Source organism: Akebia trifoliata, chromosome 3 (assembly GCF_017979445.1).
Source record: "Akebia trifoliata isolate Shusen 1 chromosome 3, ASM1797944v1, whole genome shotgun sequence".
In the NCBI taxonomy this organism is placed as follows: Eukaryota; Viridiplantae; Streptophyta; class Magnoliopsida; order Ranunculales; family Lardizabalaceae; genus Akebia; species Akebia trifoliata.
The window spans coordinates 4,361,118-4,387,383 of record NC_141377.1 but is presented as its reverse complement, the minus strand read 5'-3'; the positions used below and the strand labels follow the sequence as shown (position 1 = coordinate 4,387,383).

At 33.6% G+C, this 26,266-nt stretch overlaps 1 protein-coding gene and 1 pseudogene across 1 annotated transcript in view; one reads left to right on the top strand and one right to left on the bottom strand.

Annotated features, from left to right (window-relative positions):
- The first annotated feature begins 3,748 nt into the window (after window positions 1-3,748).
- LOC147405631 (RING-H2 finger protein ATL46 pseudogene) lies at window positions 3,749-4,837 on the top strand (annotated as a pseudogene).
- Window positions 4,838-6,719: 1,882 nt separating this feature from the next.
- Window positions 6,720-26,266, bottom strand: part of LOC147405630 (AP-1 complex subunit gamma-2-like) — a 31,875-nt gene continuing 12,328 nt past the window's right edge. Inside the window, exons 8-18 of the mRNA XM_086433426.1 lie at window positions 25,631-25,794; window positions 22,707-22,761; window positions 20,500-20,622; window positions 20,314-20,409; window positions 19,497-19,624; window positions 15,225-15,329; window positions 14,854-15,113; window positions 11,375-11,656; window positions 11,107-11,285; window positions 8,802-8,906; window positions 6,720-7,539 (exon numbers count right to left, since the gene is read on the bottom strand). Coding sequence (XP_086289552.1) covers window positions 7,444-7,539; window positions 8,802-8,906; window positions 11,107-11,285; window positions 11,375-11,656; window positions 14,854-15,113; window positions 15,225-15,329; window positions 19,497-19,624; window positions 20,314-20,409; window positions 20,500-20,622; window positions 22,707-22,761; window positions 25,631-25,794 — 1,593 coding nt within the window. The 3' untranslated portion in view covers window positions 6,720-7,443. The remainder of the gene's footprint in view (window positions 7,540-8,801; window positions 8,907-11,106; window positions 11,286-11,374; window positions 11,657-14,853; window positions 15,114-15,224; window positions 15,330-19,496; window positions 19,625-20,313; window positions 20,410-20,499; window positions 20,623-22,706; window positions 22,762-25,630; window positions 25,795-26,266) is intronic.

The following is a 26,266-nucleotide window of genomic DNA, read 5'->3' as shown; positions in this document are numbered from 1 at the left end:
ATTGGTTTGATGCTCTGCTACATAGGGCTATCAAGCTCTTATGTCTTTTATTCCAATAATTTTTTTATATCCAAAAAAAGATAATATATTTTTGTTTCATCTCCCTTTTAAAATATATTTTATATTTTATTTTGCTGTTTTGGTGGTTGTGTTGCTTTCTTTTGATCTTCAGTTGTTTTGATGCTATACTGCATAGGTCTATCAAGCTCTTATGTCTTTTATTCCAATAATTTTTTTTCTCCAAAAAACGATAATATACTTTTGTTTCCATCTACCTTTTAAAATATATGTGACATGTTCAATGTGCATGAAAATTTGATATTATTTCTTAGTTTTTGGTATAAACCGTTACTAAACCCACACAATTAATACAAGAACTGAAATTAAGAATGTCCCTTGGAAATTAGTTTCTGTTCTTAAAATTAAAAATATGTTTTTCATCGGATCGTGTTTTTGGATGCCACAATGTCGTACGAAGAAGCATTGTTCTTCTTCTTCCGGACCTGCCTTGCCACCATTAATGAACAAGACCAAGAACGAAAAGTCCTTGGGCTTACCTTTTGGTATCGAAAAATACAATGCTATGTTTCAGGGTTGTAGAGAACAAAATTTGATGAATTTCAAAATAAAAATTCAAAAAAGTAAATTTTCACTATTGAATTTTATTTTAAGTTTTGGGAGTTCACCAACCGTCCATTTTTAAAAGTTTGGATTAAGCTCAAAACAAATAGTTTTTGTAATCTGACTTTTTCGATGAAATTTGAAGGGTTGTGGGGTTGGATTATTGATGATGTAATCCATTTGACCAAAATGGCCCTTAGCAAGGCTTGAAATCTTACAAAGAAGAGAAATGGGTATGTGGGGGCATGAAAAAAAAACAAAACAAAACGCAGCCCACTTTAATTTTTATTGATTTTGTGAAAAACTTATTCCCAAAAATGGTAATTTATCTTTTTAGGATTTAATCTCAATAGTGTACTACTGTTTTGAGTATTCTCTCTAGTATTTTAGTTAAATAATATATGTATCAAATCTAATTGTTATCAGATTAGATTTGGATCTTAATATTGAGATCCAAATAAAAGTAAATCTGAAAAAGATCCATTGATAACCTAAGGTGGTGCACCCCCGGTGAAATTAACTTTCATTTAAAAGCAAGTTCTGAGTTTTGACTCCTCATCAGGGGTGGCAATGGAGTGCAACAGTGACCAAGTATGACCTCCCAATCCTATTGGAGGATTTTGTGCGATTTTTTTAAACACATCTTTTTCTATCTTTCACTAAAAGCCCCTAGTTATTAACTAATTATAAAGACCTCAATTAGAACCCACTATCGGGTGATTTTGAATTTAAATATGAAATGGGAAATACTTCCCTTACTAACATAATAAGCTTTAATACTTACTAAGGGTTGTTTGGCTAAAGTAATGTACCACATCAGCAGTCGAGCACCACTTGTTTTTTTAGACACATCTTTTTCTATTTTTCATTGTAAGCTTCTAATTATTAACTAATTACAAAGACCTCTAACAGAACCCACTACATGGTAATTTTGAATTTAAAATATCAATTCAATATGAAATGGGAAATACTTCTCTTACAAACATAGTAAGCTTTAATACTCATTAAGGGTCATTTGCCTAAAATATATTACCACGTCAACAGTCCAACACCACAACCCTCTAAACTTCATCCAAAAATTCATAATAATAATAATAATAATAAATTATTTTAAATTGTTTTGAACTTGGTCTAAGATTTTGAAAATCATCGTGTGTATCAAAATTCCTCATAACTCCCAAACTTAAAATTGAAATTCAAAGGTGAAAAATGATTTTTTTTTTTTTTTTTTTTTTTTTTTTTTTTTAAATTCATTGAAAATTTAAAAAAAAAAAAAATTCATTGAATTTTTTTCAATTTAAAATAATTTATTATTATTATTATGAATTTATTATTATCTTTTCCCATTTCATATTGAATTGATATTTTAGATTCAAAATTACCATGTAGTGGGTTCTGTTAGAGGTCTTTGTAATTAGTTAATAATTAGAAGCCTACAATGAAAAATAGAAAAAGATGTGTTTAAAAAAACAAGTGGTGTTCGACTGCTGATGTGGTACATTACTTTGGCCAAACAACCCTTAGTAAGTATTAAAGCTTATTATGTTTGTAAGGGAAGTATTTCCCATTTTATATTAAATTGATATTTTAAATTCAAAATCACCGGAGTAGTGGGTTCTATTGGAGGTTTTTGTAATTAGTTAATAAGTAAGGGCTTTAGTGAAAGATAAAAAAAGATGTGTTTAAAAAAACATCGCACAAAATTCTCCAATAGGATTGCGACGTCATACTTTGGTCACTGAATGGTGCGTTAACAAAATCGCACTCGGTGGCGATGGGTAGGTTGTGTTGTGTCGTGTCGAGGTAAGTGTATTAAAAAAATTTACCAAATTCAAACCCAACCCATTTAGTATTTAGTAAATCATGTTAAAAACTTAAATCCATACCCCACACATTTATTAAATCTTTACTCGACCCAAGCATATTGTTCATGCTTATTTCCATCACCAAAAATAAAATACCATTATTAAAAAGTTATACAAAATTCTAAATTTTAATTAAAAAATAGATAATTTAAAAAGAAAAAAGTCCTCAAATAAGTATTTGATATTTGAGATATCTCGCATGTTTCATAAGTTAAAGAACAATAATTTAAAATGGGTTAAGTGATTGACATCCTTAACTTAGACATGACCTATTTAATAATTGAGTTAATGAATTAATATATTTGGTCCAAATGCGATTAGATTTTACTTAAATTCACTAAATTTGTGTCATTTTCGAGTTATATTCCCGTGTCGTGTTAATATTGTCACCCTTACTCGTGACCATAAAATTGGTAAAGTAGAGGTTGGTTTACATCTTTGAATCATGTTTAATCACAATCAACACACGTCTGTGGGATTGAGACGGTCCAATCCATGAAACAGTTATCCAAACTCTCATCAGGTTAATGGACCTAAGGACTTTATAGAGTGCCACGTGGCATAGTCAAACAAATAAACGGCTGATTATTCAAATTGAGTAGGTAAACCTGAAACCTGTGACATCTCCAACAAGTCAGCTTACCTTTTCTTTCGTTTCACACTAAACGACTTGTATTTAATGTCAAGGTTAGAGGAGAGACTTTAATTTGAGTTTAACCCACTTCAAAAGCAACTAAACTTTTTGGGTATTTCAAAAACACCCCTATGTTAAATTAGTGATATTAGATTTACCCCATTTCAAAATGCAAGATTAGGTTTAGCCCCCTTGCCGTTCAACATTATTTTTTTTGGATGATTTAATATTAAAATTTTGATTTTGTAATTTAAGTATTTGAAGAGCATTTTGAAAAAAACAAAGTTTTGCCATTAAATCATTGAGAAAACACAAACTTGACTTATGGTCAAGGGTCAAGGGTGTAAACTTAATCTGGAATTTTGCAAGGAGGTATTTCTAAAATACCAATTTTTTCTCAAATATGTGGGAAAGATGGTTTTTGAAGCATACCCATGACCCATCTCGTTAACTTAAGTAAATTGGATTTCTTCTCAAAGCAAGAAAAATGTTGTCTTTTTAGCTTGTTTGCCTTAAAAAAAAATGAGCTAGCTTTGATCTCAAATCAAGAGAGAGAAATGTTTTTCTTAGCCTACCCATGAATGGGTTTGTGTTTGATTTCAGAAATTGATGTTCTTTATAGCATACCCATCTCCCAAAATGTCTTGGATTCAATCTCAAATCCATAAAAAAGATGGTCTTTCGGCTCTCTCTCCACTTTATTCTTCATCTCCTTCATCATCTGGAACTAGAATTAGCCCAGCTGTTATTGTCATAATAGCTATCGTAGCTTTGATTTTCTTCATCTCTTCTCTTCTCAACCTACTTGTAAGATATCTCATGAAGCAACAATCTTCTTCATCACCATCTCAATCTAATAGACCCCAAGAAATGTCTGACTCTGATACTTTCCATGGACAGCTCCAACAACTCTTCCATCTCCATGCCTCAGGTCTAGATCAAGCTTTCATTGATGCTCTCCCAATATTTCTCTACAAACAAATAATGGGTTTGAAAAATCATTTTGATTGTGCTATTTGTCTCTCTGAATTCTCACAAGAGGACAAACTTAGATTGCTTCCCATATGTAGTCATGCCTTCCATATATCTTGTATAGACACATGGCTCCTCTCAAGCTCCTCTTGTCCCATTTGTAGAGGTTCCCTTTTTACCCCTGGCCTTCCCTTAAAAACCCCAATTTTAAATTTTGATGATTTAAGGCAAGAAGATGGGTTACAAGGTGATGGAGAAAATGGGTTTCTTTCAGATCCAAAACCATTAGAAATTGAGGTGGTTTTAGGTGAAAAAAGGGTTTTTTCTGTGAGACTTGGTAAGTTCAAAAGTGTTACTGATGGAGAAGGAGAAGGACAAGCAGAGGGCAGTAGTAGTAATTTGGATGCAAGAAGGTGTTATTCAATGGGTTCATTGCAATATGTGGTTAGTGAGTCAAACCTTCAAGTAACCTTATGCAGCGATAGAGATGTTAATGTGAAAGGGAGTGGAGGACAGAATGGGAATTCTTTAGTTCATGGGGATATGGAAGGGAAGAAGCTTAGTAGGAATAAAGGTGAGAGCTTCTCTGTTTCCAAGATTTGGCTTTGGTCCAAGAAAGAAAAGTTACCAAGTTCTCATAATGTGGAGTTGCCATGGATGAATATATGAAGGTATTTTGTTCTGGTATTTTCTTGATTATTCACTCAATCCATTAATAAAAGCTGACTGAGGTTACTGTTTTTCACTTCTTTTTTATCTTTGATTCTGCAAATTGTCTTTGTTTTGATTCTCATTCATGATTCTTTTAGAGTTGTTTTCAGTTCCCTCTTTCATAAAGTTAGCATATTAGAATTGCCTCCGAAAATTTAAAAAACATCACAGATACCTACTTTGACTGTCATGATCAAGTTGATTATAATAATAATAGAAGAGGCCCAACTTCTTTGTTTGGGAGGAAGCTATGGAAACTTTTTATTGCGACTCGGTATTGAATCTATTTCAAAGGACTGTAAGAATCTGTCAAATTTGTAATAATAGAAACTTACTTAATTCTTTTAGATAGATTTAATAGAATCTTACAATTAGATATTTCGATATTAATCTACCAAATGGAATTTCACTTTATATATATATATATATATTGTTAAGATTTCCTAACCACATGTAAACAAGGAATTGAGGATTCCTCGTAATTTATGACTTTGTAAGTTCTAAGGCTATTGCTTCTTATATTAAGAAATCCTCGTTGAAACTGTCATAAATGGTGCATTAATTGTGTGTCACTGGCATTTGTCGTGTGACCCTTACCCTTTTTTTTTCCAGTTATATTAGTGATTTACATGAATGTAAGTAAAAAAATTGATTTCAGATTTTATTTTATTTGTTTTGTTTTGCTTTACCAGCATAGATAATTTGCTAGGGTGTGTCTTGGACAATTTTGTCATTTCAATAGCTGAACCTTGGATAAATGGGGAACGCTAGTCAAATGAAAGTTGGATTGCTCTATTTGCACTTACCATTTGTCGTAAGTGCATCACCTTCAATGAATTAATAAATTAATGAACAAAAGACAAGAAAATCACGTAATGAAGATAGAATTTTTGTCAACACGAAAATGGCCATGTCGCCATACGCCTATCGACAAAAAATAAAAAATCAAAATTTTTTTTTTGTGTTGATAGAATGATGTAAGCATGGATATAACTATGTTAATAGCCTTATGTCCACGTCGCTCAATCCATGTCGGCACTAAACTAAGGGTGTACATTCGGGTACCCATAAGTGAACTTGACTCAATTCTTTGGGTAGGGGTTGTACACGAAACCAAAACCGATCCATTAATATTCGGGTACAGGTAAAGATCAAAAAGATATACCCATACCCTATACAAACCTGATTTTTGTGTATTTTAGGGTTACAAGTTTGGGTCGAGTAGGGGTCAGGTCATATATTGAAATTTAAAATATTTAATTTAAAATTTGATTTATTCATATAGGTTAGTTTAACCTTAAACTTAAAATCTAAACTACTGTTCAAATTTAAAAATATATAAATCTCACATCAGAAGAAGAAAAAAAAGGGAGAGAATATGTACATAATATAAGACATTTCTAAATATTTTTAACCTAAAAATCTAAAGGCCCGGGTTCAGGTTTGGATTGGTTCTAGGTACTCAAAAACTGTACTTGAACCAAATCGAGTACAACACGATTCAATTTCAGACACTCATTGGGGTTTCAGTTTTGGGCGGGTATTTTGGGCAACCCTACACTGGACTATTGACATGGAAAATTCGGATTTTTTTTTTATCACTAGATGGTTTGAATTTTCGGGAATACTTCACTTGTAACAAATCTCATATCTCGAGATCTTGTTTTAGGCATTTATTTTTTATTTTTTTAATGTTGGATGCTTAGTAAGGCTAGTTGGAACATTGTGAACGTAAAGGAAAGTGTACAAGACAAGGGTAATTCGGTCATTTTATGTTCTATCATAATAGACTATGATTAAAGGAATGTACATCATGCATCCCAAATATGCACAAAAACCTTGGGGGGGTATGTCTAAATTACCCTTTGAGCCCAGCCAAATGTCTGCATCAAATAAATTGCAAAAGATCATCCATGTTCATTCAAGAAACTTCGACTTTCTAAAAATCAAAAGTCCTGGAAATAAGTTTTCAAATTCCTATCTCGTGTTTTGGTCCCAAACAGCCTTGAAATTTAAAACAAAGAAACCAAAATATTGAAAAACTAGAGAAGATATTACCATCTAAAATGAAACTGAAGCCTCCGCTACAATATCAAGTATGTCAGCAGATGATACGATGCCTTAACAAGCCATCTCCACAGCCGATATGACATCATATCCCATCACTGGCTTCTGCTGTTCTACCAAATGGGCCTCACCAAATATCATCGTTAACTCATCGAATTGTAGTTACAGCTTCATCATTTTCTCGATCCTTTTTTTTTTTTTTTCTTGGAGCTACAAGAATCAGACCTTACGTGCCCATCTTCCAATATAACATGAAGTTCAAATTTCAAACTAAACACGCTCACTCTCTCTCCTCTCTCTCTCTTTCTACAACTCTTCTATGAGAACAGTATGTTTACAATATACATAAATCACAAATAACAAAACACCCAAAACGCAATTGGATGGATCGACAAAATCAACCAACCCTGCAAGTTGGTGCCAATTGCAACTGATTATACTTCTCCTGATATGACTAGAAAAGGAATCGAGATTTCCCCGAGGTTCCAAACGACGAGACCTCTCCAGTGGCCACGTAAAAATTTTATGATCACCATGTTTATATTCCTTTGAAGATACGAACAAATCTCAAACTTATAAACCAGGAGGGAAATTGGTGATTTGTCCTTGTTCCAGAACATCTTTATTGTTCACTTTGTATGCTATCCGTATGCGCATAGCAAGTTGTTTCTGTAAACAACGAGATTTAAAAACAAGTCAATCCTAGAACTTAAAGCTCGTATTAAATGCATAAAAATGTGGTTCAACCACATATACTCATAATTAGGATGCGTAATTATTAGCTAATTCCAACAACTCATGCCACATACACCATGATAATTATAGAATGGGAACTTCATATCATCTAAATTCAAGTTGAAGATCCTAAAAGAGCGAGAGGAAGACATAAAAGAAAGTGGATGAAGAGAAAGATGGTGGTTATGAAATCACTTGAAAAAACTTTGGACAGTGGAATAGCGAAACATGATTCATTTAGCCGACCCAAATCTTTGGAATAAGGCTTTCTTTTTTTCCTTTTTTTTGATCGGTAAGCTTGTTTTTAGTGAGTTTAATAACTCTGTGCTGGTGGGATTTGAATCCAGGTCTCTGGTATCATCACCCAAAGAATTTACCAACTAAGCTAGCTGGAACCTGCAAGGCTTTGTTGTTTTGTTACGTCATATCAGGACACAAGGGTGTCAAGCACAAAAAAATAAGTAAATTTGTTTGCAATTCCAGTTATGTTCACCCAAGAAAAATTATGCTGTCAAACTTCCCTATTCGGCTCCTTAAAATGGTCCAAATAGCCATTTTGATCAATATACATCAGCTTTCTTTGATTTTTAGATATTATTTTGGTTCATTTTTTTCTATTAAATAACTAATTCACAGATGTTTATTTAATATATATTTTTCAAAATATAGATGACTAAATTCATTCAATTTATCACCCAAGATCCTTGTTTTGGAGTTGACTTCATCCAGTTCCCTCTTAAACTCTACGGTACACTGTATAAGAAGTTTGCAGAAAGGAACCACCTTCTAAGTTCTTAGGTAAGACTTGAAATCTCCATCTTTTGGCAAACAACTTCAGAACATTAAATTCTGCATATAAATCCTCAAAGCAAAAACAAAATTCAATAGATCTACCTAAATCTATTGAAATATTTTACGAAACCCAACCCCCAAACTATATAAATCTAGCTCAAAAGAAAAGAAAAAACAAAAGAGTAAGAAAACAAAGGCATGGGACACCTAACACCTAGTTTTTTTTTTTTCTTTTAAGCTATGAAACATTTAAAGCGAAATTAGTACAAGTCAGAAGGAACATATTAAAACATAGATATAAAATATTGAAGGTCACTTATTTCATGAAAGTTCAGGTCCCAAACTATTTAAAGAAAACTGGGGGAAAAAAAGCACATATGTTCAAGAAAGTGGAATGTTCTTACCTGCCCATGTTGGCTGTTGGTAACACGCAAACATTGTTCAATTGACCCATTACCACTTGTAGGTAGAGTATTCCTGGTAGCTGGTTCTAAATATAATTGGAGAAACTGTGGATTAAGAAGAGGACCAAAAGTGTCATAATGTATGTTACATGGAATGAATAGTAAACTAGTACATAATGTATTCAACATGCCCAAATGATGAATGGTACTGAATAGAATTGAAACTTTCACCTAATACAGTATTGCATCAATTATAAGGAATGTTACTAAAACATATAACTGCTCAAGCATCCACTTCAGTAAGTGCCAATTCCATTGGAAACATGCACATTCTTAAATCAACACATAGCACAAACAAAACAAAGGGGTGATGAATGGCAAGTACAACAAACTAGAATAGAAACTGTTGTTTCTTCACAGAGCATTTGTATTGGGCATATGGCACAATACACTTCCAAATTTCAATAGTAAAAAAACTGAAAGAAACATGATATTTTAACAATTCCACATAAAGGATGGATGGTTTAGTATTGAAATGGATGGATTATAGACCAGTGGTGGTGGTGGAATCAGAATCCTCAGCTACTATAAGGGGAAATGGACTGACTCTTCAACATATCATGGCTTCAACCATGAAATCCCCCCTCGAGATGATCAAAAAGCAGGAAAGAGAAAGGATGAGTCATGAGACAAGCTTCACTCAATCAACTCAATAACTTCAATGGAGGAGAAAAACCTCAACTCTCAAAGAGGGTTTCTTCTCCAAAATAGAAATATATATAAATAAAAATTAAAAAAATACAAGATCCCTTCACATTCTTTATAAGGTTTTTTATACAAAACCCTCAACATTAAAATTAATTCTAACCATTGGATTGCTCATAATTGATCCCAACCATCCAACTTCGCAGAATTACAACATAACCCATCTAGATAAAAAAAAAATGTTCTAATTCTTTCCTAATGTCCCACGTTCTCTTTTTGGACTGACGTTTGGTTGCAAAGATGAAGGAATCCCAGGTCAGCAAGACATGACAAACGAATGTCACAAGACAGAATCAACAAGGAAAAGTATACTCGTCCAACAGGTTTTTGTTGAAATGCCTCACAAAAAGATTGAGCATAGCTTAGCCAAAAAAAATAGAAGAAAGAAAGATCGACTGTAGCTAACAATCAAAAGATCAAAGCAAAGGTGAAAATGGGGCCAAGAGAAATTAGGACTTGCAATACATGGTAAAATAGTTCCATTGAGCTAACAATGAATAAATTGTAAATGTTCAGCAGAATAAACCCACCAAGGATCAAATAACCCAACAGACATGGTCCTATGGATGAGTGCATACAGTACAATAGTTGGAATGTCCCACGTTCATGCGATGCACAGGGTTCAACAAGCACACATTATTTCATGATCCAAGTTGTAGTACTACTTATGGTTTAAATACTCAGTTGAGAGACGTCTTGATCAGTTATAAAATCAAGAAATCTCAATCTGGATAATACAGGTCAAACTCTCATATAGTGTTCCAGTCATATCCATGACCAATATGTACTGCAAGACTCTGTGACAGAACAAAACTTTGAACCATGGTACAACTTCTAGTAGTAGCCCTGAATCCCTATGGTTTTGGCATGAAATAAGGTACTCAAATCATCAAAATTTTGATAGAGGCATTGAGTCACATTAAAAAGAAAAGGAAAAATTTGTCTACAATTATACAAGGACTCCTATGTCAACAACATGCCCGACATTGGCACCATGACAGGAATACCAACAGATCCTCCATTATCAAGTTTGAGTTTAAAGAGAAACAATAGTTATAGTTTAATTTTAGAGGCCCACTCATTATTGAAGGTGAATCACCAAATGCAGAATTGTAGGCTTCAAGTGTTGCCAGCCCTTGGAATCTTCCTAATAATGTAAGATACAGAATTTGCTGATATTTTAAACATTTCACACTTAAGAGTGCCAATAATTTTGTGAATCTTTTATCAATGGATGGTGCTCATGTATATTTCGTGTACGTTGAAAAATAATCATCCCTAATTCTCTCTTAAGTTTTTCTCTAATGAAATGTATTATTGATCAAACAAAAAAACAAATTCTCTTCAAATAAAATATCTTAATTTGAACAAAACCAGGGATTGATACAAGAGAAAGTTCTTCGAAAAGAAAATCTATGTAAAGAATGTATTGAAAGAATTGAAAGTTCTTCAAAAAGGAAAACAATATAAACATTGCCAGATAAGAAATTAAGTTGTAAATAATGGGAAGTCCTGACTGATGAGCTCTTTTTTATGTTACCTTGGGGACTGCTGCCTGGAAAATAAAATCTGTGTAAATATTAGATGTCATATTAGTAAAACTGGCATTGATTAATGTTGTCTGTGGGTTTCCAGGCTGCTTTGAGAAGCTGAACTCTATCTTCAAGGAGCTGCTCTGGAATGCAACTATAGATGGATAAGCAGGACCATTGTTTGTTCCTGGGTAAACAAAAAAAAAAGTATAATTATTTTTATTACAAACCTTAAGAGTCAAAAACTGATCAATTATCAACATATAAGCTACCAACCAATGAAATCTTGGTCTGTGAGACCTCCTTTATCAGACACATGGGGGGATAAGCCGTCCAATAAGTCCATCACTGGAGCAGCTCCAGCAGTGGAAGAGACTTGTGTGGAAAGTGGAGAAGAAAGCAACGAGAAGTTATCCAATGAAGCAGCTGACTGTGTGTTGTTTTGTCTGGTGGATAATATGTCAGATGTCGGTAAGCCATTCGGTGTGGGAGAAGGTGTTCCAATTGACAAGAGATCCAGTAGAACATCCGTTCCACTTGTTGGAGCCTGGCTTGTACCTTCACAAAAAGATGAGATAGAACACCTTCATCAATATACATGGCCTAGTATCAAAAGAACATGTAATGTTGAATAAGAAAAATTCAAAGAAGAAATAAAGTTGATTGATGACACTAAAGAGGGAGTAAATGCAAAATTACATTAGTAAAGAGAACTTTGAAACCATATTAATGCGAGACATAAATCAAGTCAATGGTCAAGGGTTCCAAAAAAAATTTGTAATTATTTAGGTTTTCACTTAATTGGTATAGATTTATTGTTTTATCGTTACTATTTTAGATTAATTATTTTTTTAGTTTTAAGTTAATTTTTTTTGTTATTTAGGAGTTTAATTCGAGTTTAGATACCATTCACGTCATTTGTATTTAGGTCATATTTTGAGGAGTCAAAACTTCTTGTATTGAATCGATTTTTGTGTCATTTGATAAGTTATTCAATTACCTGTCCAACGAGTCCAAGATTTCACAATTCCGATAAGTCTTAAGAAAGTTTTGGCCAAAATGCCGGTGTGGTATCAGTTCTACACAGGATTGGCTTATCAAGGTCAAAAGCGTTAATTTTATGTAATTTTAGAATTAAGGTTTTGAATCTAACCTATAGATATGACTATTGTAATTGCATTTAGAAAGTTATGAAATAAAAAGAAATTTTGCAGCTTTTTAGTAATTGGAGGTCATCCATCTTGATGTCATTCCAAGGTTTTATCTTTCTATCCCTTCTCTTTTTCTTTTAACCTTACATCTATTTTCTTGTTTTCTTTTAATCCTCGTTGTTCTTGATTTTCTTGATTCTTAAATTATTAAAGTTTTGAATCTTGAATTCTTGAAACCCATTTTATTCTACCCCTTAATCCTTTCTTATTTTCTTTAACCCTTATTACATTAATCTCTTCTTCAAATCTATCCTATACTATATCACTTAACCTCAGCCAAATACCTTAAACCTTCCCCTGTTGTAACTGGAAAACTTTGTGTTTTACATTTCAACATATAACCCATTGGGATTCTATATATATTTTCATCACCACCTATTTAGCTCTTTCCACCACCCTTCACAAAGGAGAACAACCTTAGACTTGAACAGATCTAGGTTTTCCTGCATCACATATCTTTCAAAATAAGTAAAACCTAGATAGGGTTCATGAAATGCAACTTTAGTCAAGTAACATAAAGGAGCAAGACGTTAGTGTTGATAGATGGGGGAAAAAATGTTCCAAGCAATCTGTTCCTTCCGCTACCTAGGTCTGCTTATTCAAGGGGAAAAAAATAGAAGAAAAAAAAACGGAAAATTGAAGAGGATGGTTTCTATAGAATTAGAGAATGTGACATGCAACTTAAGTAGTACAAATGGATGGGGCATTAACTACATGATTGAATGGTAGGAAATACCTCAAAGAGACCAGTTCCACTATCTAGGCTCAGTTATATATAAGAAGGAAAATATTGAAGAGGATGTTGCTCATAAAATTAGAACCGGCCAATATAATGATGCATTTTCAAAGCGTTACATGACTACCACACACCAATCAAAAGGAGAAGTTCGGCAAGACAGCAATAAGACCAAATTTGCATCATATTCCAAATGTTATGCAGTCAAGAAAAATTATGTTCATAGGATACGTATAGCAGTGATGTGGATATCAAGATGGGTGGGTGTTAAACTAAGATGCAAAGATACAGACACCAAGCTTTATGCTTTATGTTTAATATTTTTGTAAGATTAGTAGTTACAAAATGACAAACATAATGAAGCTTATAATATTGTGTAGTTTACTACAGTGACACTTATTACAATGTCCTATTTACTCATTTTTGTTCACAAGACAAACAAGAAAAAAATAGGAGTTAAGAAAACTACTTATACAATAAGAATCAGGAAACTCAAATATAGGAGTATCCATGCGGTATTTTGTATCAGGTACGTGTTAATAAGAGTGTAGGCATATTGAAGTATCACCGTATTATAGCTGGGAAGGCGTAAGTACAAAATCATAGACGATATTAAAGATAATCTAGGAGTATCTCCAATTGAGATGGTTTGGGTATGTACAATGGATGCCAACAATGGCATCATTAAGAATTACCACCTTGGTAGACCAAAAACGGTGTGGATTGAGTTAGTAAGAAAAGATTTGAAGACACTTTGAAAGAGGTAGCTCTACGTATAATTGAATGGAATAAATGATTGATATTGCAAACCAGAAATAGGAGGGATAACACACAGTAAATGATGATGGAATGTGAAAGAGAGGCAAAATAGTTCAAAGAAAATGTTTTCACTGAAGCTAATCAACAATTCACGAAAGACTTGAGATCCAAAATTTCAAAATGTGGGAAGCAAACTAGGATTCACAAAATTGATATCTAAGCATTGTTTTTTTTTCCTTGTTTTCTTTTTAAAAAAAAAATCTCTAACAAGATGAATGAGATAATCTTGGTGTTACCTTATAATACAATACGTCCCTACTATTCAAGCCATCCAAAACTCTTTAATCAATAAGCCCGATGTAAGAGATCTCATAACACAACAAATCAACCCAATAAATTGATGATAGTCCTCCAATAAGCAGTTTTGTTCTGGGTGACCAAGTAATAAGGGGAACAATCGGGAGATACACCAACCATTTGAGACATTCCAATGTCATAAATCACATTACAGAGTTGGGTCAAGGGTGAGAAACTATTTTTTAGGACTGAAAATGATACGATGAATTCCAACGCTAAAAACTGGAAAATAGGTATATTTTGGAAACACTCTTACAATGGTTTTTGTAATTAGACTTTTTAATATAGCACATTTTATAGGTATTCATCAAAAATAAAAGTACCAAAAAGAATTCCAGTTATTGAATAATCAAGATCATTGAATGATGCTCCTTATCTTAGGTAAGCAAGAGAAACTGGGGGTTTTGTCGTTTTGAGCCAATAAAGCTACTTTTGGTACAAGGTAATTGATTAGATGGGGCACATTGGTTTGAAGTCCAGTTTAATAAGAATAAGCAGCACTGTAGCACAATTTGAAAGTCGAAAAAAAAAATCATGTATGGCAAAGAAAATAATGTCAAACATATTACAGCAAATGCATTATATATATGCAAAACAAGGGCCAAGTAACTGGGAAAGAAAATGCTTAACAAGTGGAACACAGTATCCCAAGTCTTCCTGAGAAGAAAGGGCAAAGTCATGCAGAGAAAAACCTGATAGTGATGGAATTGGGGTCAAATCTACACCAAGAAGATCCTGAAGAAAATCACCGCCAGAAGAGCTAGGAACAGGAGCATCATCAGAACTAAAATCAAGTAAATCTACAAGGGGAGTAGCAGGGGGCTTTGCAACTCCATTTGGAAGATTAAGTGAAGCTCCAGTCGGGGTCGAAACGGTTGTCGGCAAAGAACCAGTTTTCCTTCCACTATAAGTTGTTTCATCCAGAACTGGCATCCGTTCAACCAAGGCGGACCTTCATACACTCATCAAGCAGCTTTGTAAGTAAAAATAAATCCACTACAGTTGTTCTGGAACTTATCCATAATTCTAATGGAAAAAAAATCATCAAAGGCCAAGAACTCACCTGATGTTCTGATGTTTCTTAACTATAGAGTTGAATTCAATGGATCTTTGTTGCAATTCTAGCACAAAGCTACCTTTATGCAAAACGATTATATCACTTACCCTCCTACAAATATAATTACAAGTGTCATCAAATTCTGTAAAATAAAGGTGAAAAAATATGCAATAGAGAGGATTTTTTTACATCTGTCAACCAAAAAAATTGAGAAACAATACTTCAAGAGATGATTTGAGAAAACAATCAGACTCAAATACAATACTGATAGGAGAAAAAAACTAAGTAATCAAATGCTAAAAGATCTTTTGAATATGTATAATTTTAAAAGTTGTGTCAAGTGAAAAACTAACAAATTAGATAGATTCCAAAAGATGTGAAGTGAAATCCAGGTAAAAGAGAAGTTTTGATCACTTGGAAGTTGGAAAGTGATGGATTACTTTTGTTTACTATGAGGTATTGTGTGTATTGTGCGTTAACCATGAGGTATTGTATTAAATGAAAAGTATAAAAGCCTGGACAAGTTTAGAAAGAACATTCGAGAAGGGAATGCAGAATGCCGATCACATTCCTTATATGGGAAAGAATTATAGTCCAAGACCGAGCTAGCTTTCTTCGATAGTTGATAGCAATTGCAAGTCCAAAGACTGATTATTTATTTCAGCCTACCAAATAAAACCTAAAATATTGTCCTCATAGAGCCTCTAGTCCCGGGATGAGAACTTTAATCACTGCATCACAAGACTCCATTACATTTATTGCACCGAAGTAAGAACTCTAGAAGTTTGTCCTCAATTATTTCTACGGACAACCTCAATTCTGACCCCCAACCTACATGACGACTACGTACTCACACACAATCATTTCCCTCAACAACCATGAAATACCAAGCTTATCACAAAAGCCCCATACATTGGCAACTACCAGATCAGAAACAAACCTTCTAACCTCTAATAAAAAATTTCTTCTTTAGATTCATTTATTTTGATCCTTCAACACTCCAATCCATGAACACGTCAACCATTTCCTTTTGGTACACCAACTTTATTTTGAAGAAATTTCACATATCTGCCACCTTGAGATGAATAAATAAATTATTGATATAACTCCAAATAAACCAAACATTTACTTTGCATGAAATGCTATATATGAATAGTTCATCAATGGCCAAAATTTTGTCTAATGCCACACTCCATACACTTCAACCCGGCGATAGAACAGTTCTCCCAAATATTCTCAACCCAGAGAGTGCACTCTATCGAAAGTAAAATTAGAATATTGTATAAAGACAAGATGGAGAATTCATTTTTTTAATCCTCCTTTCAATTCTCACTTGCAAAAAAAACTTACTAAAGAGAGATGGGGAAAAAAAACACTTGCAAATGCAACAATCCTCTCCCCGGGAAAAAGAAAGCACATCATACAAGACGAATAAGCTTGGGAATATTTCAAAAAAATCTTCTTGAAATCTCTATTGTATTCTTTTCCCACATTAATGAATTTATACTTATCAAAAAAATTATTTCAAAAAATCTTTTGAAATTAATTTAATCACCACATCCAACTTTAAATCTTATGCCCTTGTTGAAGTCTACAAGACCAATGTAACACGAAACGTGTGTCAGGGTCCCCTGCATGGGATATATGGAATCTGACAAGGCTTCTTTGAGAAGGCCGAAACACTGACACATCTGTATACACAAATTATCATACACATTAGCTATTATTAACCTAGAAGTTTTAAAAAATAATAATAATAAATATATAGAAAACAAAAGAAGAGATTCATGTACACTGTTACTTAAAAAGAAGCACTTACAATATCAAACCACGACTGAGCTTAACAACTTAAAAAATAGCTTTGGAGATTTTTTTATTTTTTTATTTTTTATTTTTTATTTTTTATTGATAGGCAAACAGAATTTATTAAAGAAAAAAATTGCAAGAAAAGGGGAGGATGAGGAGTAAAACCCAACGAAATAGGTTTGGAGAACTGATTACGTCAACCCTCTTTTGCCCCATCAAAATAAAGGGTGACACCACCTTATACGTTAGGACGTGTGTTAGGATTTGTTGGGGTGTGTCCACATGTCTATACATGTCCAACATGGGAAAAAAAACCGAATAGCTGTGTCTTTGTTACATAGTTCAAAACTATACATAATAACACTCCAAGCCCGTACTCCATAAGATAATTGACCTTATCTATAGTACTAGCCATGGTTTCCTACACCAAAGTTTACAGGAAATGAGAAAAACTATAGCATAAGTAGATTAAAAATTCGTTAAGGAAGAAGAAGATCATGCTTTCTTTACAGAACCAGGATGAAGCCCGACAGGAGTGTGGATCTGAGACATGACCCCATTGGAAGTAGGATAGAAAAGAGCCCCTTGTTAATGGATTGTGGCTATGGCAAAAAGGCCAATCCAATTTAAATGAACAGTAGATTTTGTAGATCCCAGTGCTATGGGAATAAAGATGAAACCTGAAGCCAAGGCCAACATTTTTAGAAATTTCGAGAAAGAAGTAGAACAGATGTCTCAAGTCAAACTAACCCTAAAAAGTTAGGGAATAGGACATGTTCCCCCTTCATCTATATTGAGATCTACTTTCCTAAAATATACAGAGAAGTTCAGGTCTGCACATGAGATATATGTGCTTAAACAAGTTAAAAATATTTTTTTAAGGTACTTATCAAAAAAAATTTAAGGGCGCTAAAGAAAGAACCAGATTATGTTTATTTTGATAAAACATTGTGAAGCTAAGCTTCAAATGTTTCATGAATGGATCCTTTCAGGTCTGAACATGAGATATATGTGCTCAAACAAGTTAAAAATATTTTTAAGGTACTTATCAAAATGAGAAAAAAAATAAGGGTGCTAAAGAAAGAACCAGATTATGTTTATTTTGATAAAACATAGAGAAGCTGAGCTTCAAATGTTTCATAAATGGATCCTTTTGGCCCTTATATGTATCAACTACCAAAAAATTGTAGTCAGTACAAACAATTACACATAAATTATATATATATATATATAGGGAGCGGTTCGGCAGCCAAACATTTTTTGTAAATCACTTTTGATGGGGTTAGAAGTTTTGGAATTGGCTGATTTTTTGTGAGGATGATCTCTACGGTGAAGAGATCATCCTCACCAAAAATCAGCTCATTTTGAAACTTCTAACCCTAGTTTACAAATTGAAGAATCGTGGACCGTCCAATTTTTGTAAATCACTTTTGATGGGGTTAGAAGTTTTCAAATAGGCTGATTTTTGGTGAGGGTGATCTCCTCATCATAGAGATCATCCTCACAAAAAATCAGCTCATTCCAAAGCTTCTAACCCATGTTTTGAAAAATGTTTGGCACAATGTTTGGCAAACTTTAGGGCTGCCGAACTGCCCCCATATATATATATATATGGGAGAGGTTCAGCAGCCCCATTATGGTGCCCCACATGGTGCCACACATTTTTCAAAACATGGGTTACAAGCTTTGGAATGAGCTGATTTTTTGTGAGGATGATCTCTATGATGAGGAGATCATCCTCACCAAAAATCAGCCTATTCCAAAACTTCTAACCCCATCAAAAGTGATTTACAAAAATTGGACGGTCCACGATTCTTCAACTTGTAAACTTGGGTTAGAAGTTTCAAAATGAGCTGATTTTTGGTGAGGATGATCTCTTCACCGTAGAGATCATCCTCACAAAAAATCAGCCTATTCCAAAACTTGTAACCCCATCAAACGTAATTTACAAAAAATGTGTGGCACCATGTGGGGCACCATAAGGGGCTGCTGAACCGCGCCCTATATATATATATATAGGGTCCCGTTCAGCACCAAACATTTTGGCCAACATTTTAGCCAACCATTTTTGTCCTACATGGGTTAGAAGTTTTGGAATGGGCTGATTTTTGGTGAGGATGATCTCTACGGTGAGGAGATCATCCTCACCAAAAATCAGCCCATTCCAAAACTTCTAGCTCCATGTTTACAAGTTGAAAAATCATGGACCGTCCATTTTTTGTAAACCATTTTTGATGGGGTTAGAAGTTTTGGAATGGGCTGATTTTTGGTGATGATGATCTCCTCACCGTAGAGATCATCCTCACCAAAAATCAGCCAATTCCAAAACTTCTAACCCATTTGAAAAATGTTTTGCCAAACTGTTTGGTGCCGAACATTTCCCATATATATATATATATATATATATATATATATATATAGAGAGAGAGAGAGAGAGAGAGAGAGTATGAAAGAAAACAAATATGAGCTTACTGTGAACAAGAAGGAAAACGGGAAGAGAGCTTCAACAGAGCAATCAAGGACATTGCCCGTGTGGTAATATCTGATGTATGGCGTTTCATGGCAATCTCTAGGACATCCACAGCATCAGATTCTGTTACCTGCTTTGGAAAAGATGAGTCCATATCTCTTCAGAGAAAGGAATAAAGAAATGCACAAGAAAGCAGCAAAAGTAATGCAAGAAAATACTATGCCCGCAACTGAAAACCTTATGTCCTGGCAACAATTACATTCTCATGCTGCAGATAATTGGTTCATCAATACATCACTTGACGGCAAATAAAATACAGTCAACCTAAACCACAATAGCTCAGTACACAATTAAAGAAAATAAAACAAACATTCCTTGAGAAACCACCCTTGCATTGGTATTTTATTTTGAAGGAACATGTGACTTCTCAACCTCACAATTCATAGTATTTCTGTCCAACTTTAATGAATATATGAATAATAATGACGACATACCCTTTATGTAGTCCAAACACTTTGTTCATTGTATATTATTGTTAGTTCGTTCAATCAAGAAAGTGCTCGTATCTCACTTTCTACATTTCAAGCCTAAATAATTGCATCAAGAAAAATAATGTAAAAGTTAGTGTATAGATGTGATCCACTTAGCAAGATAGGCCGGTCTAAGAACAACATCGCATTTTGTTGTAGATAAAAGTAACTACACATTCTTCAGAAAGAAAGAGGGGCGGGGGGGAGGGGGGTGGTCAAAAACTCCAAGATTAAAATCAACCAGCGCTGAGATTACAAACAAACAGAATATGAAGAAGGATATACTCACAGTTATTGGTTCCTCTTTATCAAGCATCCCAATGTTATTAACCAACATTTCACCATATTCACCAATACACCAAACTGCCACTCGAACAAGACTTTCCTGGGTATATTATTGATTCAGATCAGAATGAGCAGTGTAACTGAAAAGCACTTTCAAAGACTGAAATGGTAGAATCTTATTGTTAAGTACCTGTTCGGCCGATATTTGGAATGCTCTGTAAAGGGACCTTACAGTATACCCATGGAGATCAGAGGCATTGCTTATCACAACAATAAGAGCATGCCATACTTCATCCTTCACAAAATTTCCAGCCTAAAATATATCGTAAAAAATGAGTATTGTTGACGACCTAATATATCATTCATCCAATTAATAAAGCTTTAAATCCAAAACTTGGAGATTTCACAAGTATTAGTCTTCAGATAAAAAAATAAAAAAATTAACCACTTAATTATAGTGGTTGGTTTCTCTGACAAGAAGTAAAACATACAAGCCACAGTCACAGTAACCATATAATTATGCAAACATCATCCAGCTAGGAGTCTAAAGAAGCAACGACTAATCTTAATGTCTAATGAATAATTGATACTATACAGAATTAAAATTTTCTCACTTCCCACTATCCTTCTAGTGTTATCTGTCTAGTCAACTAAGCTTGTAAATAGTGTGTTGTAACAAGTTTTACCAAAAAAACATTGCAAATTCAGAAGGTTCATTACATTTGTCATGAGGTGAACATGAAGTGCTAAACAAACAAACAAAAATACTTGGCTTAAAAGAAAGCTGAAAGATGTAGAACGGCATCAAGGTATTGGAGGGATACTCTTTTATGTTTCCATGTTCTCATTTCTGGAAATGAGGATTTGTATCAATGTTTATCAGCATTGGGTCATTAGCACATGATAGATAGCCAGGATTACCAACACTAGCAAATCCTCTCATGAAATGGCGCCTCCAATGAATTCAATGCCATTCTTAATACACATTTTATACCTTTAACGATTAAAATGATAAAAAAAAATAAAACAAAAAAAGTTTGAAACACATTTTATGTTTAAAACACTTTTTTTCTACAAAAAAAAAAAAAAAAAAAAAGTAACACATTTTTTAGTAAGCCTATGGTTAAATTTTTGTGGCTTTATAGTTGTTTGGGATTTGGTTCATAAATGTTGTTTAATGAGGGATTGACGACAATACTTTGTTGTTATGGTTTTTAATTTTTTTTTTCATAATGTGTTATCTTGCTCAAAAGAAATATTGATGGTTAGATTTTTTTTAACATGACAAAATGTATAATTATGTGTGAAACATGTCATCGTGCATAATATTCAATAGTGTATTTATTTTTATTTTTATTTTTGCACAATAATATATTGATAACACAGAATAAATATCCTATGAGTTAGCAGTACCTCTCGTGCAAGATTCTTGGAAATTTTGGGTCTATTATACATTTGGTCAAAGTAGAATATAGAGTTCGCGGGGACTACCTTCAACGATTTTGTTTTTAGATGGGACTCTTTATGCAATCAGTGATGTTGTTTTTTGTTTTTTGTTTTTTTTTTTTTCTTTAATTTGCTGCTTTTTGTTTGTTGTTTGTTCTTGAGGCTCTCTCGGCCTCTCTCTTTGTTGTTCTCCTTCTTTTGCTCAATACATTATACTTTTCAAAAAAAAAAATATCCTATGAATTTTTATATAATAAATTTGTTCATAATTTTTAATTTTTGTATGTTATCATTTTCCCTTTTTTCTAAAGTTCTTCCCTTGCTATTTTAAACCCATATTCCAACTTGGTGACTATCATTGCAGATAAGTAGAATCATTTCATGATAAATAAGTGTGTTTTGCTTCACAACATAAAGGGTAGTAAATGTTAAGTGTTGTGTTATCCGCCTCCACCCCCGGGTGTCACGAGCTCACGTATCGTGCCCCAGTTCGACCCGTGACCCTCTGTATCTACATAGTTGTGCCTTCTCTTAACACTAATTGGTTTTAAGTAGAGTGGTTTGCAACATGGTATCAGAGAAGCACGGTCTGTATAGGTCACAGGTTTGAGTCTCCTCGAAGGAATTTTCCACCATTATGGGTGTGGGGTGGGAAGGGTGTTGTGTTATCTACCTCTGCTCCCGGGTGTCATGTGCTCACGTATCGTGCCCCAGTTCAACCCATGACCCTCTTATATTCATAGTTGTGCCTTCTCTTAACATCAATTGGTTTTACGTAGAGTGGTTTGCAACAGTAAATAGCATCATTTAACCTGTGTATTCCTAACATAAACTATAACAAAATGAAGGGTAAAGCAAGAAAAAAAAATCTAAACAATCTATTAGTCATAACACACAAAGTGCAACCTAAAATTATTGAATAGGACCTATATCCCATGGCTCACCACATACCTCAGACAGAACCTTGAGAATCTGATCAATATACCATATTTTCTCTGAGGAAAACCTGTGGAAAGTAAAGAACGGCTAAAATGAGATAACCACTCATAAAAATAGTATGAACATGCAAAAAAAAGGAAGAAACTATACAACTACCCCAATGTATTATTAGCTTACTGGGATGCTGGGTACAAACAAATATCTAGAAGTCTATTCATCACAAAACAAACTAAGTATAACATGCTTCAGTAGAAGAAAAAAAGTTGGTGCATAAAATCTCATTAAAAGGGGGTCAACGAAACCAGCCAAAAATGCACAATCCATGGAGACACAACACCCCCACATACTCCAACCACTAGCCCACAGAGAGAGTACAAACCCAATCCATCTTCCAAGAAAACACCTCTAATTGATATGACGTGTTAGACACTAGCCCCCACAAACCTAATACGACGACATGATGATACAGCTTTTCCATATGTTGCAATAGTTTTTAAACCACTAGAGTTCATGATACATATACAATGGAGTTGGAATGAATTTAAAAAAGATGATAAACAAACCAAAAAAATCATATGAACAGCACATGATAATAGATGAAAATAGATTAGGAGTGACTCGAAAGTGGGTTGGCATGAATCCAAACATTGGTACAATAAGGTGTCTTGACATGGAAAATTCTCTAAAAAAATGAAGCATTGTTATTACATACAATTTCACATATGATTTCAATACTTAGTATATATGGACTCCAATTAGGTATGATCTACTTAATAAACTAAAAATTACAAATTATGGGTCATAGATCCATACGGTAATGTCCTCGGGTTTACCTATCATTTATTGGTAGAAAAAGTTATGTATCAAATGGAGTAAGGTTACAAAAGATATGTACAAGCATTATGGCTGAGATTGGCTATGATATAAAACAAAAGATCCCTCACAATTGAGAGTGAAATTATCTAGCATAACATTGCTAAAATCTTCAAAAATCAATGATCAATCTACAAACTTCAGCCTAGTGTAATAAGAAACCTCTGACAAAAAGATCGTAACATTGCTAAAATCTTTCAAAATCAATGATCAATCTACAAATTTCAGCCTAGTGTACTAAGAAACATTGGACAAAAAGATCGTACAATCCTCAAAAAGCAGATTTATTGTGGTCTTTCCAAATCCCCTTACATACTATGGTCTTTCCAAAAAGAAATCTTCCAAAGAATTTCTCGAGTTCCAAATGACTTGCTTAACCAAGGCAGGAAAGAAAAGGCATGCACCGTGTCTTTTGGAATATCCATATAATCAAAGACAAATAAGAAACCCTAGAATTTGGAACAAATGAGACTCCTTGTTGGACTTTATGTATTATGCATTGACCTGGAATCATCATAATATTACAAACATTCAAATGTGTAAGTATGGCTCTCAAAAAATTTGAGAATTCGAGTCTCAAATATCTCTATGGAATGCTATTGATCTTGGTTTTCTTACTCCCAGTAGTTCCTTATTATAAAATGGTAAATAATGAGTGTACTTCATACTTATTTTATGGTTTCTTAGAAATTCAAATGCATATTCTCAAGTCTCTTTTACTAGGAGTGAGAAGACTATCTCGAAACCTTACTTTTTCAACTTTGCCTTGGTGGGGCTCCACAATACCATTTATTTTTTTATGACAAAAACAAGTCTCATTTGTTGCAGATAAACAAAAAATAATTATAGCGTTGTGTCAAACACAAGAATGTCTCAACATCATTAAGATTGGACACAAATGTTATTTTTCTTAGAAAATAGAAATACCATTAATTGATAAAATACAAGTTTTTGAAAAATGCTCACCACGTAAGAATCCTTCTAACATTTTCATTTGCCCAAAAACACCACTGTTATAGGTAGTGGTAGCCTTTCCGTAAATAATTTGGAGCCTGACTCGACACATTTATGGCCCACTGATTTCTTGAAAAAAAAAAAAATTGTTCGCTCTATAATGCAGAACCACACAAAATAAACCAGTATGATTGATGAACTATAGTCATTTGATCTGAGCATTTCTCATAACAGATTTGACTGATAAAAATTCGACTGATAAACCCCAAAATACTAATTATGATCTCTTACATCGAGTGGGCCTTCCCCTCAAACGCTCTCAAATTGCTTTCCTTCCCAACACCCCAACAAACCGCAAAAGGGCTAATAGACCATAGCATAATCTCCGTGTCATGACAATTTGATTTTTCCAACAATGGAAATATGGAATAGAGATAGGTTAATTAAGGATGGGCCCATCTAAGGTTGAAGTACCAGTTGTCATTCCATGAAGTGTAACAAGAAAAAATGACCATTCGATAATTGCAATTAAATGGCAATTGAATGACCTTTGATTCAATTGTTTTTCCATGCATTAGAGTGAGTATTTTTGCCAAAAATTGTGTTTTGGTCAATTAGGGCATTTTTATCTTTAAAAATAAAATGATATTGTGCACTATTCTCAGGGTACTCGCCACTATAATTATCCTGTTGTATTTTCTATACCCCATGTGAGGAATATTTCTATCATTTAAAAATAATGGTATTGTGGGGCCATACCAATGGAGAATCCATAAAGAAATTGAGAATGGTTTTGAGACAGTTTAATCAACTTTAGGGGAGAATATGTAAACAATAACTGGGTATGGCGTCTGCCCAGAAAAAGACTCTATTCTTATGTTTTTATTAAATATTTCAATAATTTTCAAATTTTCACAGTATTAGCACACTATTCAAATTCATTTCAAAGCTAACCAAAATCAAAATTAAAATCTTCATACCAATGAGACCCTATTCAGTCAAAGCTAGCATAACTCATAGATACTACACAAATATATACTTCAAAGCTAGCAAATTTTAAAGATAAGGGAAAAAAGTGCAAGTGTAAATCATATAACCCATGTGCTTACTTTTCAACAATGGAGCAAATTTTGTCCGTAAGATCTCCTTTGAATTCCTGATCACTTACTTCCAGATAATCAATAAGCTCTTTTGTCAAAGGCTTCACATTGCTGTCATTCACTAGAAGAAAAATGAGTTCAAGGGCCCTCTTCCTAATTGAAGCATCTGAATCCTGTAAAATGAATAAGCAAGGTCATCCCTAGTGCAGCAGATATAAGCAAGCAATGCATCATTGCTTATTCCCCATAAATAAAAATGCATGTTGACACATATCAGATACCCAGGAATTTACAATTCGTAGCACTGATAAGTGCAGCCAACTACCTTAATCATGGAATCAGTAAGACAAGAAATATGAGAAAGTAAAAATAAAGAAGTTAGAAAGAGATGCTCTTTCAGGAGGGGAAAAAACAACTGATGAAGACAGCACTAACAGTGCCTTATACCAACTATTTGAAGGTTGGCAATGCCAACGTGAAAACTATCATGCCATTCTAATCAATGGATGCATGGGATAGTAAACATGAGGACAGAAACATGAGATGGTAAAAAATAAAGAAATTAGAAGGAGATGGTCTTTCAAAAGAAAAGGAAAAAAAACAACTGATGAAAACATCACTAGTCATTGCCGTATACCAACTATT